This window comes from Elephas maximus, chromosome 3, assembly GCF_024166365.1.
Source record: "Elephas maximus indicus isolate mEleMax1 chromosome 3, mEleMax1 primary haplotype, whole genome shotgun sequence".
Taxonomy (NCBI): Eukaryota; Metazoa; Chordata; class Mammalia; order Proboscidea; family Elephantidae; genus Elephas; species Elephas maximus.
In genome coordinates this window covers 50,452,921-50,469,696 of record NC_064821.1, presented here as the reverse complement: position 1 = coordinate 50,469,696, position 16,776 = coordinate 50,452,921, and the positions used below count along the sequence as shown (strand labels likewise).

The following is a 16,776-nucleotide window of genomic DNA, read 5'->3' as shown; positions in this document are numbered from 1 at the left end:
AAGGGCCTGACAGGCGCTGCCTGCTGCTTACTTCTGCCCCATTCCAAATATTTTTACCTTATTTGGATGAAATGCATTATTTTTCTAATGAAAGACTTTTTTTTTTCCAAAGGGCTGTTTTCCCTCCGTCCAGCAGTGCCTTTATTAGGCAGCGCTCACGCCGTTTTGGGGAGGGGTTTTTCCCTCCCTGAAATCTCGCCAGCGGCTCTCTCCTCAAAAGCCGAATTCGGTGCTCAGGACCCACAGGGGCAAAAGGTTTGTCCCTCCCCTCTCCCCCTGCACTTGAGCCCCAGGCACCCGTGAGTCTCTGGACACCCCAGGTTGGGGAAAATTGCTGGTGACGCCCCCACTCGCCCCCGCCCAGGGAGTCCTTTCCTGGTGGCTCTGGCTCTAGAGGGAGAAATGGAAGCAGAGCTGTGGTGGCTCCAGAGGCCCCAGAGAGCGGCAGGGCTGGGCTCCAGGCACTGTGGGCACCCAGTGTCAACAGCCCGGCTTCACCCCAGCCCCTGTGCCTGCCCTCAGGGCACCCTCCCTGGCCCCATTGGAGAGAAAGCTCTGAAAAGTTAGATAACAGCATGTGATCACCAAACCAAAGAGATGACTCCCCCATCACCATGCTGCTCGGGGCAGGTGTGTCCGTGACAGAGGCCAGGGGGCGGGGAAGCCTACATGAGCCCTGCTATCCTTGGGCAGATGCTGCAGGCCCGCCTCCCATCAGACTCCACAGACATGGGAGCTCCTCAGGGCCCTGGGGGAGCAGGCCCCTTGCTCCGGGACTACGAGGATGGGCTGCAGCGGTGCCTCTCAATCTGGGCTCTGCTGGTCCCTCTGGGGCACACTGGGGGAGGGGACAGACCAGGGAATGTCACATGAGGTTAGGAGTGTCAAAGACGAAACTTGAGGGCTAGATGCCAGGCTGGGGCGGGGGTTGGGGGGTGCCGGACACGCAAGGGGTAATATGATCTGGCCCCTCAGTAGCTCCCTCAGGCCTGAGAGTCAGGAGTGGGCTTCCTGCAAGGGGAGCGGACAATCAGGCCTGGAACTCTAACCAAAAGAACACCCAATCTGACTCATAGCGACCCTACAGGATAGAATAGAACTGTCCCATAGAGTTTCCAAGGAGCACCTGGTGGATTTGAACTGCCAACCTCTTGGTTAGCAGCCGTAGCACTTAACCACTATGCCACCAGGGTTTCCTGGAACCCTAAAAAGGGGGCTAAGTAGAAGGTGGCATGTTTTCTGAGCAAAGCAGCCCCAATGTCAAGACACACCCACCCCCCCGGCTGGCCATGTCTGTCCTCCCTGCCCTCCCCAGGGCTGCCAGGCAGTAGATGGCTGGGCAAAATGGCACACTGTAGCCAGGAGGCCTGGGAGGGGCTGGAGGGGTACCTACCAAGCCACATTTGCTCCTCACCCTCTGTCATGGCTGCCGTCTGGCACTTGTCATTTCCAGGCTTGGCGTCTACACCAGGCACATGGACGTGACAATGCCCTTGTCCTCACCTGGTCACACCTCTCAGGGCCAGAGGGAGCAGAGTGCTCCGTGGAAGGAGCCTCCTGCTCTGTGAAGGTTACAGGGAGACGGGGAGGGCGAAGAGGAGACAGGGAGGAGGAAGAGAGGACGAGACACACGCTCTCCTGGGGAAAATATTCATCCATTTAAGGCATGAGAACTCATCACACTCCACGTCAGGTCTATATACAGTAATATGAGGTCCTTCCCCTGCGGTCAGAGATGTCGCCCTGCAGCAGATGCCCCGGACCCACAGCACAGGACCCTCAGGTTTGGTGAGAGGCCAGTGACCTGGCGAGAAAGGAAGGGGTCAGGGAGGTCAGGGTGGGCATGTCAGGCCCATGGGCAGAAGTGGCCCAGCCCCCCACCCCTCCCCATGGCCTCCAGGCCCCTCCCTGGAGTTGCCTGGTGGTGGTGGGGCTTCAAGACCCACCTCTGGGGGCCAGTTCATGAGCAGAGACAGGGAGCCACGGCCAGAGGTTAAATAGTGGCAACTCGTATTTATTACAATTATATACAGTCATATCATATATTTTGCATCTATACATGATCACACAAATGAACATGTGTTTTCTGGTGGGAAGACAGACATAGCTGTTTGTCAGGAAGGCCCTGATGCCCGGCTCCTGCATGGGGCGTGAGGGTCACGTCTCACCATGGGATCAGCTGAGGCCACGATGCAGCAAGCTAGGGTTGTCAGAGCGCAGTGTGATTTCATTTCCCAGGAGGACAACAGGGCATGGTGGGGAGTGGGGCAGGGAGGGGCACACTGGGGCACATCAGTTGGGCAGGCCTGGCTGTGATGACAGTGGCTGGCCTAAGCAACAGTCCCGGAGGCTCCACCTGGGCAGACCCTCACTTTCGGGAAGAGGACAAAACAGCCTACCAGGCCCACAGTGTGAAGCCAGAGGAGCCCGGGGGTGCCAGGCTCTTGCAGTGGAGGGGGAAGGGGGCACAGGGGAGGGAGGGAGCAGCAGACACAGATCAACTGCATTTTTTTTTCCACCAAGGAGTTAGGAGTCAGGTAATAAAACTACCTCTTGTCATGCGTGGTGTTAGGGTGAAGACACTCAGCAAAAAGACCCTCGACAAGATGTAGGTCCTGGAGAGGGGCTGGGCCAGGGCCTTGAGCGCAGAGGCTTCAGGGCCTCTGGCCTGGCATGAGAATAAGATCAAAGGCTGGTCTGAGGAGAACTGGGCTGGGCTAGTGTTTGGGCAAGAGGAGTGTGGGAAGGGGGACAGAAATGCGATCACACGCAGCGGCCAGGTGAGCCCAGCCCTCGTGCTGTCAGCCGTGGGGCTGCAGCAAGGGCCTCCCCACAAGGACAAGGACAGCTCTGCCCACCAGGGCTCAGGGTGCCCTCCCGGGGCAGCAGGCAGCGACTGACAGTCCCACAGAGCAGACACTGGGCGGCAGGCAGGCCTAGTCCCGATCGTGCTCATTGCTGGCACCCTCGGGCCGCCGCAGCTTTTCCACCTGCTCGTTGATCTGCCCGTCCCCGCCCCGGCGGTCCTCCCGCTGCACCCCCAGGCAGTCCTCCTCATCCACGTGGCTCACATCATCATCCTCCTCGTCCTCCTCATCCTCCCGCTTCTCCTCCTCGCCCTGCACCTCCATCCGCACCTGGCCCTTGACGTCCAGCACCCCCGCACCCTCTTCTGCGGGGCCCAGCAGGTGGTATGTGGTGCCCTCAGGGCTGTGGCTCTCTTTCACAGGCGAGGATGATGTGGACTCATTGCTGACGGGTGAAATGTCGCTGCTGCTGTGGTGGTTCACCGCTGCGGGGCTAGAGGGGGACGGTGACTTCACCGGAATCTGCCAGGAGGGGATCTTGGGTGCTGATGGCGAGGGTGGGAACTGCCTCCTGGTGGGAGGAGGAGGGGTGGAAGAGGAAGAGCAGAGGTGAGTGACAGGGCCTCCCTGGACCCCCACCCTTGGACACAGCAGGGAAGGGACCACCAGGACTACCCAGCAGGGGCAGGAATGCTGGGGCAGGACCACTCCTCTCAGAAATGAAGCCTTTTAGGTGGCTGGAGGGATGCTGAGCTGCCTGCAGGGCATGCTCCATTCAAGGTGCCCCCACCCCGTCCTGTGAGAGGTTCACCTCCTTCGGCTGCTGCTGGACTGAGCACCCAGGGCACCTGCCACACTTGGAGCCTACTCCTTCCTGGTCCATAGCCTCCACCCACAGCCAGAGACAGGGAGAGGGGTGGGAGCAGACAGGGCCTAAGACTAGGCCCCCAGCCCCCTGGTTCTCAACTCCAACCTGCCTATGGGCTGAGAAATGTGGGAGGGGGGGCTAACTGCTGGCCATGGGGTCAGAAACATCAGAACCAAAGGCAACATCAGTGCACTTTGTAGCAACCTCTGCCCTCACCATTTCCCAGAGGGAAGAGTCAGCTCCCATGTTCCCACCCCGGCCCCAGACCAGCACCCAGCCCAAAGCAGAGCCGATTCCAGGAGGGATCTGGGAGTTCAGGTCTGCCTGGCAAAAGCTTGGACATCAAGCTCTACAGCAGGTGGGTCCTACCCCTGCCCGCCCCCTGCCACCCCTGCCCCACAGCACTGGACTGGGGAGCGGCCTTCCCTCTTAGAGTTGTCAGTGCTGTGCCGTTCTCCAGGACCATCGATGTGTCCAGAGAGCCAGTGTCAGTGTCTCTTGGCTCTGACATGACCCAGGCTGCTTTCTGGCCCCAGCAGCAAAGGTCCTTACCTCCAAGCTTCAGACCAAAGACAACCCTCTCACCCCTCCCCCAACTCAGTCACACCTCACTGCAGGCTCACTCACGTTCTTCTTCAGGGAGTGGGTCGCGAAGACAATGGGGTCCTCTAGTTGGGGCCACGAGGCCCCTCCAGCCCCCACCCCGACCCCCAGGGGAGGCTCCTCCTGGTGCCCTTGTACAGCTGCGCACACTCCCAACAAACTCTGGCCCAGCAGAGAGATGAGTGCCTGAGCAAGGCCACCCTTGGACACCATTCAGGTCAGCTGACCAACCACCTTGGTCCTGGGGCACAAGACACTCAGTTTTAAATTGAGGACAGGCCTGGGCAAATCAAGGAGAGTGGGTCACCCTGCACTGAAGGCTGTGTGGTGACAATAGCCTCTGGCTGGGGTGAGGGAAGGTGCCATCACACTGGGGACAGCGGAGAAGCTGGGGGGTCTACCAGTGCCTGAATCCTAGAACCCTGACTGGCACAAGGACCCCAGGCCCTCTGTATGGACATTCTCTGGAACCAGGCTGTCACTAGGAAATCCAGCTGGGGGCTTAGGAAGGAGGAGGCGGCCCTGCCTGAACCCACATCCCAGGATGGGCCAAACCGGGGGCTCCTCTGCTCAAAATGTCCGCTCCATGGATAAAGCTGTCCTTGACCCCTCGTGACCAGGCCTGAGGAACTGTCTGTGTTTCAGTGCACTAGTGGGTGCTTCAAATGCTGGTCCCTAGAGTGGGCAGCAGGCCTTTGAGGAGGGGAAGTAGAAGTTCAAAGATCCCCACACACAATGCCTGAGCCAACCAGCTTATCATGGGCTAGGCAGACAGCAGCCCCCACATGGAGGTGGGCCCCCACACCCTGTCCCAGGTAGGAACCACCACAGAACCCATGCCTCTAGACCAACCCAGGGAACCCCACACCCAGTCCTAGGTAGGAACCACCACAGAACCCAAGCCTTCTCCCCTCCCTACCGATTTAAAAGAAGGCCTTTCAAGGAGCTGATTTCCGACTTGAGTTCACTGATGTTCTGGGACTCCAGGATCCAGTTTGTCGATGTGGTGGCCTGAGAGTCACAACACAGGAGACCACACATCAGAGTGGCATCTCCCCTAAGCCGCACGGAGCTTCAGGAGGACCCTGGGCAGGAGCAGCAGCACTCGGGTTGTCTGTGGCCTGGAGAAGGCTCTGCCATTGCCCAGCCAGGGGGCCACCCGCCCACCCACCTGTTTAAATGATGGCATCCTTAAAACAATGTTCACACAACCCTGCTTAGATGTTTGACAATATTAAAGAAACTTTTTTTTTTTTTTTTTTTAAGGCATAATGATGGTATTGTAAAACAAAACCACCACCACGAAAGAGCACTTATCTTTCAGAGCAAGTATGGGATGATACCATGTCTGGGATTTGCTTCAAAATAATCTGGGGTGGGGGTGGGGGCAGTGGGTGTGAGGATGTTGGAGTTAGAGAGGGAAAAATAGGAACAGGTGGGCTTGTTATACTACCCTCCCTATTTCTCTGTGTTTGAAAAGTCCATTAAAAAAATAATAAACAGAAGAACAGGAGGAGGATATGGAATGTGTGGCTCTGTGAACAACTCCTTCCTTTGCCATGAGACCAGAGGAACTGACTGGTGTCTGGCCATCATTACCGAACCTTTTGATCAAAGATTCTATAGACGAATCATGATCAAAAGGGGGAAAATGAAGAACAGAATTTGCAATTCTCATGGACTCCAGACTTTCTGGAGCCACAGAGGCTGGATGAACCCCTGAAACTATTGCCCTGAGACAATCTTTAAGCCTTAAACCAAAAATATCCCCTGAAATCTTCTTTAAATCAAACAGTAAGTTAGCTTACTTAGTAAAAATGCCTGCCTTGAGCAGAGTGCTCTTTTGAAAAACTATATGGGATCAAACTGACAACAGCAACTCAAAAGATTAGGTAGAAAATTTAGGGGGCAGGGGTTTATGTTAATGGCAGAGGAACAACTCAGAAAAGGAGGATGAGAATGGCTGCACAACTTGAAGAATGTAATCAGTGTCACTGAATTATACAAGCAGAAACTGTTGAATTGGTGTGTGTGTTGTTGTGTATGTTCTCAACAACAAATTTTTTTTTTAAATTACAAAAGAAAACAAAAATTTATAAAACAGATACATCTATATACCAATTGCAAGGAACCCTGGTGGCATAGTGGTTAAGTACTCGGGTGCTAACTGAAAGGTTGGTGGTTCAAACCCATGCACCAGCTCCGCAGCAGAAAGATTTGGCAATCTGTTCCCACAAAGATTACAGCCTAGGAAACCCTATGAGGCAGTTCTACTCTGTCACATGGCGTTACCATGAGTCAAAAACTGACTTAATGGCACCTAACAATAACAGCAGCAATATATACCAATTACACCCTCAACTCAAATCCTCCCCATCCAAAAAAAAAATCACTACCACACACAGAAGCAAACTTTAGGGCTGAGAAGAGGCAGTGCCTCGACACCTTCAGTGCCCAACCTGGCACCTGGAAGCCGCTGCCAGCTGTGGCAGGGGGACCAATGCCTCTGAGCACACGCCCACCCGCCTACCCACCCACCACCTCCCCAGCACTGACCTCGAGGAGGCCAGACAGACAGGATTCGCTTCACAAAGTGCTTTCCCCCCAGGGCTCCCAAGCCTCCAGACCCCACTCCTGGGACGGACAGGGTGTCCCCCAGACCCACCCCACCATCTGCACACCCCGTCCACAGTGGTTCCTCTGGAATAGCCTGAGGCTTGGCAGGAGAAAGAAGCTGTCCGTCAGTAGGACCACCTTCAATTTCTTCTCTGGAGAGGGCCCACGGGAAGGAGACGAAGCCACAGTAATCTGACCATGGCCATCCTTTGATGCACTCCTTTCCCCTTTGAATTTGACCTTGTTTTTCCAGGCAAAAGTCAGAGAACCACATCTTTCTTTTGGCAAATCCTGCCCAGATAGGTGGAAAGGAAAAGAGCCCAACAGTAGAACCCCACCAGGAGTTCCCGGGGGCCAGGCTGCCTGTGAGGTGCCCATGAAGGCCAAGTCCACACGGAACAGCCCCAAGCATGTGTTTGGTTACCCCACTGGGGTCAACCTGGAGCTGTCTTCAGGGCACCAATGAATCTCCAAGGGCTCTCACTTCCCTGATACTGCTGTCCCAGCTGAACACGAAAACTCAAGCCACAAATTCAGGAGAATGTGGGGAGCCCAAAGACTGGGAGGGGGATCCCTGGACGCTTTCTGTCAACTGCTGCAGGTCTGTGGGGTCACCAAGAGCCCGGCCTCAATGGGGCTGTGGGGACAGATGGAGTCCCAGTCCCTGCTCCCACAAGCGCCAGGCCGGGCTCACCCTCGCAGGCAGGAGCCCAGCTCAGAGAAGCATGCCCACCTGCCACCCCCATCCACACCTCCTGGGGCCCCCACTCCAGACCCCGAGACAGTGAGGATCCGGAGCCACTGTTCTGGCTGCCGCGAATCCTTGAAAGCTACAGCAGCCCATTAACAAGGGAGCAATTTCCACTCACCGGCCCACAAAGGACTCAGATTTCCAAACGCATATGGTGCCAGATGCCTGGGATTTAGAAATAAAATCTGACATCTGGGGCTTTTTAGCCAGTCTCTTTAAAAAAACAGTTGTAGAAAACTCAGAGCCTTCAGTTTTATGTAGGTTTTTTTTAATTACTTAAAGCTCTTCTTTTTAATTTTTTACAGCACTCCAGTAGGAGTTTGGAAGCCAGATACAAAAACATACATAACAGCTGAGAAAACACAGCTTTGACTCTCTGGTTTATGGGCTAACTGAAGTCCTCACACATACGGGGTTTAGACACCAGCCCACCGGGCTTCGCTTCAGGACAGAAGAAAACGAGAGGGGGCCGGGGGCAGGCAGGGAAAACCCACCAAAAACCAGCACAAGACTCTTACAGGTCTCCCTAAGTCACCCGGCAGAATCTCATGCCCCCTCCTCCTGAGAACTCAACATGTGGTGTTCATCTTAATGCTTAAGGCCTGAAAACAGTTTTCCAATTTCCGGAATGGCTTCTGGCCATTGGCAGGCCACCGCTCCAAAAGATAATAGAGGAGCCGAGGCCGGGGCAGGGGCCATAAACCGCCTTCCAGCCGTGCGTGTATTATAGCTTAGCTGCCGCAGGCGAGCAGAAGGAACTGGGGTGGCCACTTCGGCCACAGCTGTCGTGGGAGGAAGTACAGGCATGCCTAGGTGCAGGACAGGGAAACAAGAGTATCCGGGTGGGACACTCAGGACCCTCCTCATAAGGAGGCATCCCAGATTCCACTGGGAATGGAAAGATTTCTATTGCAGTGGTTTTCACAAATGCAAAAGATCTGAGCATTGGCTCAAATCTAGCTGTGTGCGGGGGAGGGGGGTTCCCCTTGGACAGCAACTCTGAATGAGATCTCTCATGGCACAGGCTGTGTAGAAGCAGCCAGAAAGCCACACCTGCCAGCCTCGTGGGTGCATAAGAAGGGTATGAAGGACAGCAGAGTGTCCTAGGATCCTGACCACTGTCTCCTGGCCATTGCTACCTGTAGTCTGTGGGCCACAGCGCCTGGGTCAGGGGCCAAGGACAGCCAGAGAAGAAGATACCACACCAGCATTCGAGAAGCACACAGTACAAGAGCTGATGTCCAGCTTATACACCTGGAAAAGCCAGAGAGTGGTGCCCAGGCAAGAGTAACAACAAGCCTGCAAATCCACAATCGGGCAAGTGACAGTCCAAGTGCTGAGCCCATGGTGTGCTGGGCTGTGCGAAGCAGGGTGGAGAAGTAAGAAAGTCTTTGCAATCATTTGTGACTGGTGTGACCTTACTCTATCTTCAGGCCCAGAAGGCACTAGCTCCCCCCAGGAGTGAGCCCCATCCCAAGCCCTCAGAACCCAAGGCTGGAGGCCTGCAATCAGGCCAGGCACCACTCTCAGCATGTAAACAACCCAATGAGGTAGATACCATAATAGCTCCATTTTACACATGAGGAAACTAAGACTCAGAGAAGTTAAGTAACTGGTCTATCGTCACACAGCTAGTAAGTGGCAGACCCAGGGCTTTCACCCAGACAGTCTGATCCTAGAATCTGAGGGGAAGACTTTGCCAAGGCTGCTCCAGACTTGCAAAGTGAGGTGCACAGATGGCCTTGGTTGGTGGTGCTTGGCTGCACATGCCTTTGGGCTCACCTGATTTCAGAAGGTCTAGGTCTTGAGGACCTGCCCCTCGCAGCAGTGCTGGGCCCAGTGCTGGATGGGGAAGGTAGTACTAAACTGTCTAGGACTACACCTTCCCCTCCCTGTTCTTTGGAATTTCTCTTGGCAGTCCTGGGCCCTGAGGCCTCACGTGCAGATGGAGGCCATTCCATGCCTACATGCCATTGACTGCCTCAGCACTTCAGGGATGAAGGTGGCTGCCATCTGAGGCCACAGCAGCGCAGCCCGTCCCTACCACCACTGGCAGGTAAAATGGAGAAAGGACAGGTGAATGGTTAGGCACAATGCCAACTGCCTGATGTGGGGAAAGCACTGGACAAGGCCAGGCCCCCCTCCCCTCCCCTGGGAAAGCCATGAGCCAGGCAGAGAAGACAAGCCAAGGGCCCACAGGTCAGCCCTGGGCCTGAAGGGCCCTGAGAGCAGACACGAGTACCTTGGCGGCGGCCAGTTCATGAGCAAGCTCCTGGACTTTCTGCTGTTGCTGGATCAGCAGCTCCTGGACAGAGGCTAAAGTCGTCTGTACCTGCGTCACTGGGAGGGAGAGAGCAGTCGCATCTGTTAAGTGGAGACACAGGTTTCCTTCTCTCTGTCCACGCACCTATGAGCTGCCTGTATCCCTGCTACATCTAATTTATCTGCAGATACCACCCCCCCGCCCGGCAACCAATCCAGATAATTTATCTGCATTCCGGGTAATCTACCTGCACTGTATCTAACCTCTAGTATTTCTACTTTATCTTTCTATTGTGTGGTTGTCCATGGTCAACAGTATATCCGTCCAAAACCTCTCCCCTCTAATTACATCTGGCTATGATTTGCTCAGCTCGTCCAACTTCTACGTCTGTATCACTCATCTCGTGGGCCTCGCGGTGTCCTTGTGGAACTTGTGGGAAGTCTCCAGTCCTGGGAGACTTCCTCAGGTCTCTGTCGCATCCAGGAGTGAGTGGTAAAAACTGCAGATCCTGCCTCTCCTGCTCCTTCCTGCCCACCCGCCCAGCCCATGACCTTGTCCGGACCTCAGCACCAAGCGGATTCCGGGGGCTTCCCAGGCACGCCCCAGGGGGGCACGGCTGCCTGCCTGGGATGGGTAGCTCTCTTGCCTGCCTCTGGTTTTTAAATTCCGAGTCTGTGTAGTAAACAAGTTTATAAAGGAGAAAAACCCCTCTGGTGCGACAGGTCCCAGCTAATCTGGGCCATCATTGGAGCCCTGGGTAATGAACGGCAGCCCTGTGGAGTCGATAACAGAGGAGGTGGCTGGGGTCACAGGAGCCGCAGTAATTACAGACTCTCCTGACCCTGCTTTGGATTCTTAGAGGGAAGGGGGAAAAAAATCACTGAAAAACCCCCCTGAAAACCTCATAGAAGCAGAAATTAAAAATGAACTTTACAGCCCTTAGAAAGGCTGTCATTTTATTCCCCTTATTAATATTCTGAGGTTGGGAGCCTTTCCGTAAAAACATAATTAATTGAGGCCGCGCCGACAGTAAACAAGCAATTTCAAATTAAACCGAAATGACGGCGGCTTCATTTGCAAATGTGAACAGATTCTCAGAGCAGATAAATGAAGTCACCACATAAAGTGGAGATGGAGGGGTACAGGGAGGGGCAGTGAAGGGGCTGAGTGGAGGCTCTGAGGGGCGACTTGATGGAGTCATTAATCTCTACCTGTCTGGGCCACGCTGCCACTCAGCTCCGAGAGGCTCGCCTCCATCCGCTCCAGTTGCTTCCTGTCCTCTCTGCCACCCACGATGAGGGGGAGCAGGTATTTCTAGAAGAAGCAGGACGGTGTAAAGAAAGGGCACATACTTGGGGCCACTCTTCAACAACCTCTCTCACAAGCTGCTGACCAACTTTCTCTCTCAGCCCCGAGTTTTGAAACCCAAAGCAAACACCGTAAATGAACAAGACATGGGAAGAAGTTAAGAGACAGCAATGACAACCATGTGAAAGCCATGTATGAATAATGACCAGGATTGGGGGTAGGGATGTGGGCAAATGCAAGCTATGGATCCATTGTGATCAGAAAAATTTTTGGCTCTTTTATTTCGTTTTCTTAACAATGTTATAATGTTTCTGTAACAAAATGGAAAAAAATTTTTTAAAGTTGTAAGACATAAATGTGGAAGGATATACAAGATATTGATCACACCAGTGGCCTCCAGGAGGAATGGCAGGGAAGCTTTTTAACCGTACCGTTTCCGAATCTTTAACATTGTGAACCATGTGGATAAATTACCCATTTAAAAATAAATGAGTAAAATTAAATAAACACGAAGAATTATGAGCGAAACTAGAAGAAAAGCAACAATAGATTTTGGGAAACTTGGTTCATTTCCAGAAACCGGATGCTGTCGAGTTGGCTCTGCCTCATGGCAATCCCATGTGTGTCAGAGTAGAACTGTGCTCCAAAAGTTTTCAATGGCTGGTTTTTCAGACGTAGATGGCCAGGCCTTTCTTCTGAGGTGCCTCTGGGTGGACTCAACTCTCCAACCTTTCAGTTAGCAGCTGAGCACGGTAACCACATGTACCACCCAGGGACTCCTGGTTCTTTTAATAAGGTTTAATATATGGGTATCTTGAGTGTCAAAAAGGGTTGCCTTGCTCTTTTTCTAAACTGAGCCTTGAATCCTCAAACTCTCTTCATATGAGTCAGATGCAGCCCAATTCCCCCAGAGCTGGAACACAGAGCCAAGAGGGTAGGTGGGTAGACCCAGAAGGAACTGGGCATGGTGAGAAAGCAAGCTGATACTACTAGGCAACCAAACAAGGGGCCATCCAAACCCAAACCCATTGCTGTTGAGTTGATTCCGACTCCTAGAAACCCTACAGAACAGAGAAGAACTGCCCCATCGAGTTTCCAAGGAGCACCTAGTGGATTCAAACTGCTGACCTTTCGGTTAGCAGCTACAGCTCTTAATCACTATGCCACCAGGGTTTCCACCAGTGGCTATACTCAGGGACAAACAGGTGAGGACCGGGTTCTCAGAACATTCAGGAAGAAGGCAGGTCAGGGAGCACAGCTGGTAACTGGCTCTCCGACTTACAGGTAAGGGGTGTAAGGGATAGCAGGTGGGGACCAGATGACAAGAGTATGTGCTCTGCATCCAAAAGCTCAGGATGTGGAGACAGGCCTCCATATTCAAGGATAGTGAGACCAGCCACGTCTTAGGCAGGGTGGTGCTAGATAGAGCGCAGCGCATGCCCCTCAGGTGTGGCTAAAGGACAGCTTTGGTTCTTACTACGTTTCAGCCCCAGATAGGAAAAATGGCAGCAACTTCTCCATTAAGGTTTCTGTGTCGGGGAAGGAAAAGAAGGTCTCTCGCAAGGGGTTTGTGGGAGAACTCATTTCAAGAGCAATTCTTAAGTGAAGATCATTATTTAGCATATGTATAGAAGCATTTTCTACTTTGCAAAGTGCTTTTCAACCACGGTGTGAGTGATTACCCACCACTGGGCCGAAACTCATCAGATGTAGCCTTATATTTCAGATTGAAAATTTCCTAAGTACAAAAGTCGCTACCCCACTACCCCAGCCTGTTCTTTACCTATTTATAAAACATGATGATGGCTTCTTACCTCTCCTTTTTCGTTTTAAAGAAACGATTAGCATGTTTTAGAAATTCTCTTGTCACTATTGTGACTGATCTTTCGATGTCTCTCTTGTTTTTTAAAGAGCGAAGGAATTATCAGAGCTCTTGGAAACCACTGATGAAAACCCTGCTTTGCCATCCACACCAAGGGCGGCTGGCTTTCTGTGTCCACGAGATCACGCACTATCCCAGGACAGCCACGTGACGACTAGGCATATCTGAGAAGTTGAGTGAGTCCATCTGAGACACTGGTTTCAGAATTCTGAGTTAGCATCTTATGCTTCTTAGTGATTGTCCACAGTCAGCGATTTCAAAGAGGCAAAGAAAGGGCAGAAGGGCAGGCGTCAGCTCAGAGGGAAAAGACCCCTGACTCGGGGCGCTCTGCTTCTGAATTTCTGACATGGAAATTTCCAACTCCAGGAATAGATGTTACATGGAAAAAATTATATTCTACTATAACTCTGTCATTAGTTTTTGTACAAGGCCAAGAATTAAGAATCCCAGAGTGTAGTGTTTAAATGTGCTTCACGTGCCAAAATTTACAACAAAGAGTCTGGATATTCGTTCAGGTTCTTTAAAAATAATCTCCAAATAAGGGGTGGACCTGGCGGCCTCAGAAGGAAAAGGGGCTTCTCTCCAGGATCAGCGGAGACAGTACCTCAGGCCACTGTTTTACCTGGTTTCTCTGGGTCCTATCCTGGTTCTACATCTCCTGGAAAAGACTCAGATTTGCTTCAGACCAGAGCTGGGCCTTTATACTGGCATCCAGGGAAGTAAATGTCCGCTTCATGCCTGCAGGTCTGTTGTATGCAGTGGACTCCAGGAGCCTGGGGGCTAACTTATGAAGTTGGGGAAAATTCTAGATTTATATGGAAACCAATAGAATATAGGAGTCAACAACTAGATCCCATAAGCCTGAGTCTATTCTGACTACACTGAGATTCTCAAATTCTCAAAGCTGGTTCTGACTATTAAGGAAGAACGACAGCCGACCTGTACAAAGCGCTGCCTGTGGGCCAAGCCTGGGTCTGAGCAGTTCCCTTGCTCCTTGATCTTTACAATGACCTCCCCATTTTTATAGAGGAGAACACTGAACCACAGAGACGGGCAGTGATTACCTGTGGTCACATGGCTACTAAAGGGCAGAGCAGGATTCAATGCAGGCACGTGGCTCCAGTGTCCTCACTCTTAACCACTATGTGGTTACTATGTGCCCAGCGCTTTTCTAAGCATTTGACAAGGGTGATCAATTGATGGCCCTCACAGTCACCCTAGGCAGCAGAGACTGGCTGTGGCATGAGGGGTGCAGTGGACAAGGCCAGTCTGAACTTGTCAAGCTTCCCCAGCTGGGCAGCAGCAGACCCAGGACTTGAACCCAGGAAATTCCCTCCAGCGTCCACCAGTCCCACACAGCCTCACTCTTCGGCATTTATTCTGCAGGCAGTGCCTCCACCATAGAGAAACCTAGGGATGAATGCAGGGCGGCAGGGGGCCCAGCACACAGCTGCTGAGAAAGACAGACTTACCTTGTAGAGCTGGTGAAAGCCAAACGCGATTCCTGCCATGATGATGGCCAAGGCACCATAATCCCTCCATCGGGAGCCTACAGGGCCTGTGGTGGGGAGAAGAGGACAGTTAGGAGAAGGGACGCACGACATCCCTCCCCCTATTCCCCAGGGAGGAGAGAGCAGGGAGACATGAGAGGACTCATGGGACTTGGTGATGGCACAACCTTCTCATTGCAAACAAATGATGGGCAACTCGGACACAGAGGATGCCTGTCAACAATATCCGCTCAGCTGCTCCTCCCTCAGCTAGCAGAACGACTTGCCTCAGTTGGAAGGCAAGGGAAGTCCAGTCATGAACACCAAGAGTGCGCCTCAGTGGGTCGGCATCTAGCAGTGCACTGGGCCCCAGAGTAGGTCAGGTGGTAGAAGGGATCTAAACAGGGCATGGCCTCCAATAACAAACACTCTACAGAGTATGACCTGAACCCACACACATGTGCGTACACGCACCTACACAGACCTACCACAGATAGGCCTGAACCAAGGGCTACGTCAGGGATGGGGGAGGGGAGAGGGGAGCAGGATCGGGGAGGAGGAAGAAAAGGCTTTATTATCTGTTTACTCAGAAATACATGAAGCACCCACTATGAGCCAGACAGTGTTCTTGGTGTGGGGGGCACAGGGGTAAACAGACCTCAGACCTCCCTGCTCTGCTCTGCTCTCACACTGAGCTGGTGGAGAGAAGACAAGTCAACAAAGGAATAAGCAAGGTAACTTCAGGGAGTGATAGAGAATATCCAGCAGGGGGATAAGTGAGTGTGGTGGCAGGGGACAGCAGTCGGACAAGCCTTCCGGGAGGTGGCATTTAAGGCCCTGAGGCAGAGCTCCCACACAGGGGCAGGGGCAGAGCCACAAGAAATAAAGAAGAGCGCCCACATAGGGGCAGGGGCAGAGCCACGAGAGATAAAGAAGGCCTGGGACGAGGTTGGAAAAGAATGACTGGAGTAGAGAGATGTCTCAGAAGATCGATCCGCCACTGTTGTCGAAGGACTGGAAATGGGCAGCCAGTCTCCATTTGGGAGCAGTTCCTGACCCAGCTCTCTGTGGAACAGCACATACAAGAGTTCCCACCAACTCCTGCAGAGAACTCCAGCTCCACCAGAGGAGAGTAGACTTTTCTACTTGGCCGTCTTCCCCCTTTGCAGTTTACAAAGGGCCTTCCTGTCCACAGCCTTATCTGATCCTCCCAGCAATCCTCTGAGTAAATAGGAAGCATCAGCTCTGCTGTGAATGTCCATTTGGAGCTGCCTTGTCTGGGCCATCAGCATGGTGCCCGACCTCCTCTTAAGGGACCTGCCATCGGAGAGCATGGGCCATGTTTCCAGACAAGTCCACTAACTTAGAGATGCCACAATCAGGAATCAGACCACAGTGCCCATGGAGAAAGGGTCCAGAAGGCTCCTGAAGCATGTGGTTATAAGAAGGAAGTTAGGAACAGATCCGAGGAGCTTATTTCCTTGGAAACACCAGTCTGCTCCTTCCCTCTTGCCAGTGCCTGCAGGCTCTATAGGTGCTTGTTATGTCCTGGTGTTTCACTGCTGACAAGGAGGCAGGAGACGGACTTTTCTTAAAGGTCAGGGGCAGGCTGTGAGCAGACAGAGAGAACAGCCCAACCAGGTGGGTCCAAGTGACAAAGACCTACCAGAGGGCAAGAGAGGCGCTGCCCCCAACCCCCGTGCTGCTGAACAGGCCCCTCAAGAGGCAGAGGTGAAGCTGATGGGGGAGACTGGAAGAGTCTCTCCTTGGGCCACCACATCTCCCCCACCCCACCCCTGCCTATGGATTCCACATGAGGTTTCCCAACCTGGGCCAGCCCTGGAGTCTGATTCATAAACTGTAAGCAACACATGGGTTCCCTCTTCTGTTTTAGGCTTTTTGAGTCATAATACACTCATATGGTTCAAACATCAAATAGCCTAAGTCAGTATACTATGAAGTCTTTCCCCACTGTAACCACTGTTAAGTCTCGTTTCATCCTTCCAGAGAGTTTTACACATACATAAGGCAACACAGATATGTATTATTTCCCTCCCCGCTTCCCCCATTTCTCATTCTTTTTTTCTACAGCTGCAAAATATTCTACTCAACCAATTCCCTATCCATGCACATCGCGATCATTTCCGTTCTTTTACAATTTCACACAATGCTGCTGTGAATGACTGTG

At 52.8% G+C, this 16,776-nt stretch overlaps 1 protein-coding gene across 2 annotated transcripts in view; it reads right to left on the bottom strand.

Annotated features, from left to right (window-relative positions):
- Positions 1-1,993: 1,993 nt before the first annotated feature.
- The window catches only part of PEX14 (peroxisomal biogenesis factor 14), a 162,608-nt gene continuing 147,825 nt past the window's right edge, over positions 1,994-16,776 (bottom strand). The window contains exons 5-9 of one of the 2 annotated variants that reach the window (XM_049877893.1): positions 14,571-14,656; positions 11,120-11,222; positions 9,888-9,985; positions 5,198-5,289; positions 1,994-3,378 (exon numbers count right to left, since the gene is read on the bottom strand). In XM_049877893.1, coding sequence (XP_049733850.1) covers positions 2,937-3,378; positions 5,198-5,289; positions 9,888-9,985; positions 11,120-11,222; positions 14,571-14,656 — 821 coding nt within the window. In that variant the 3' untranslated portion in view covers positions 1,994-2,936. The remainder of the gene's footprint in view (positions 3,379-5,197; positions 5,290-9,887; positions 9,986-11,119; positions 11,223-14,570; positions 14,657-16,776) is intronic. The other variant, XM_049877894.1, reaches the window with a different exon arrangement.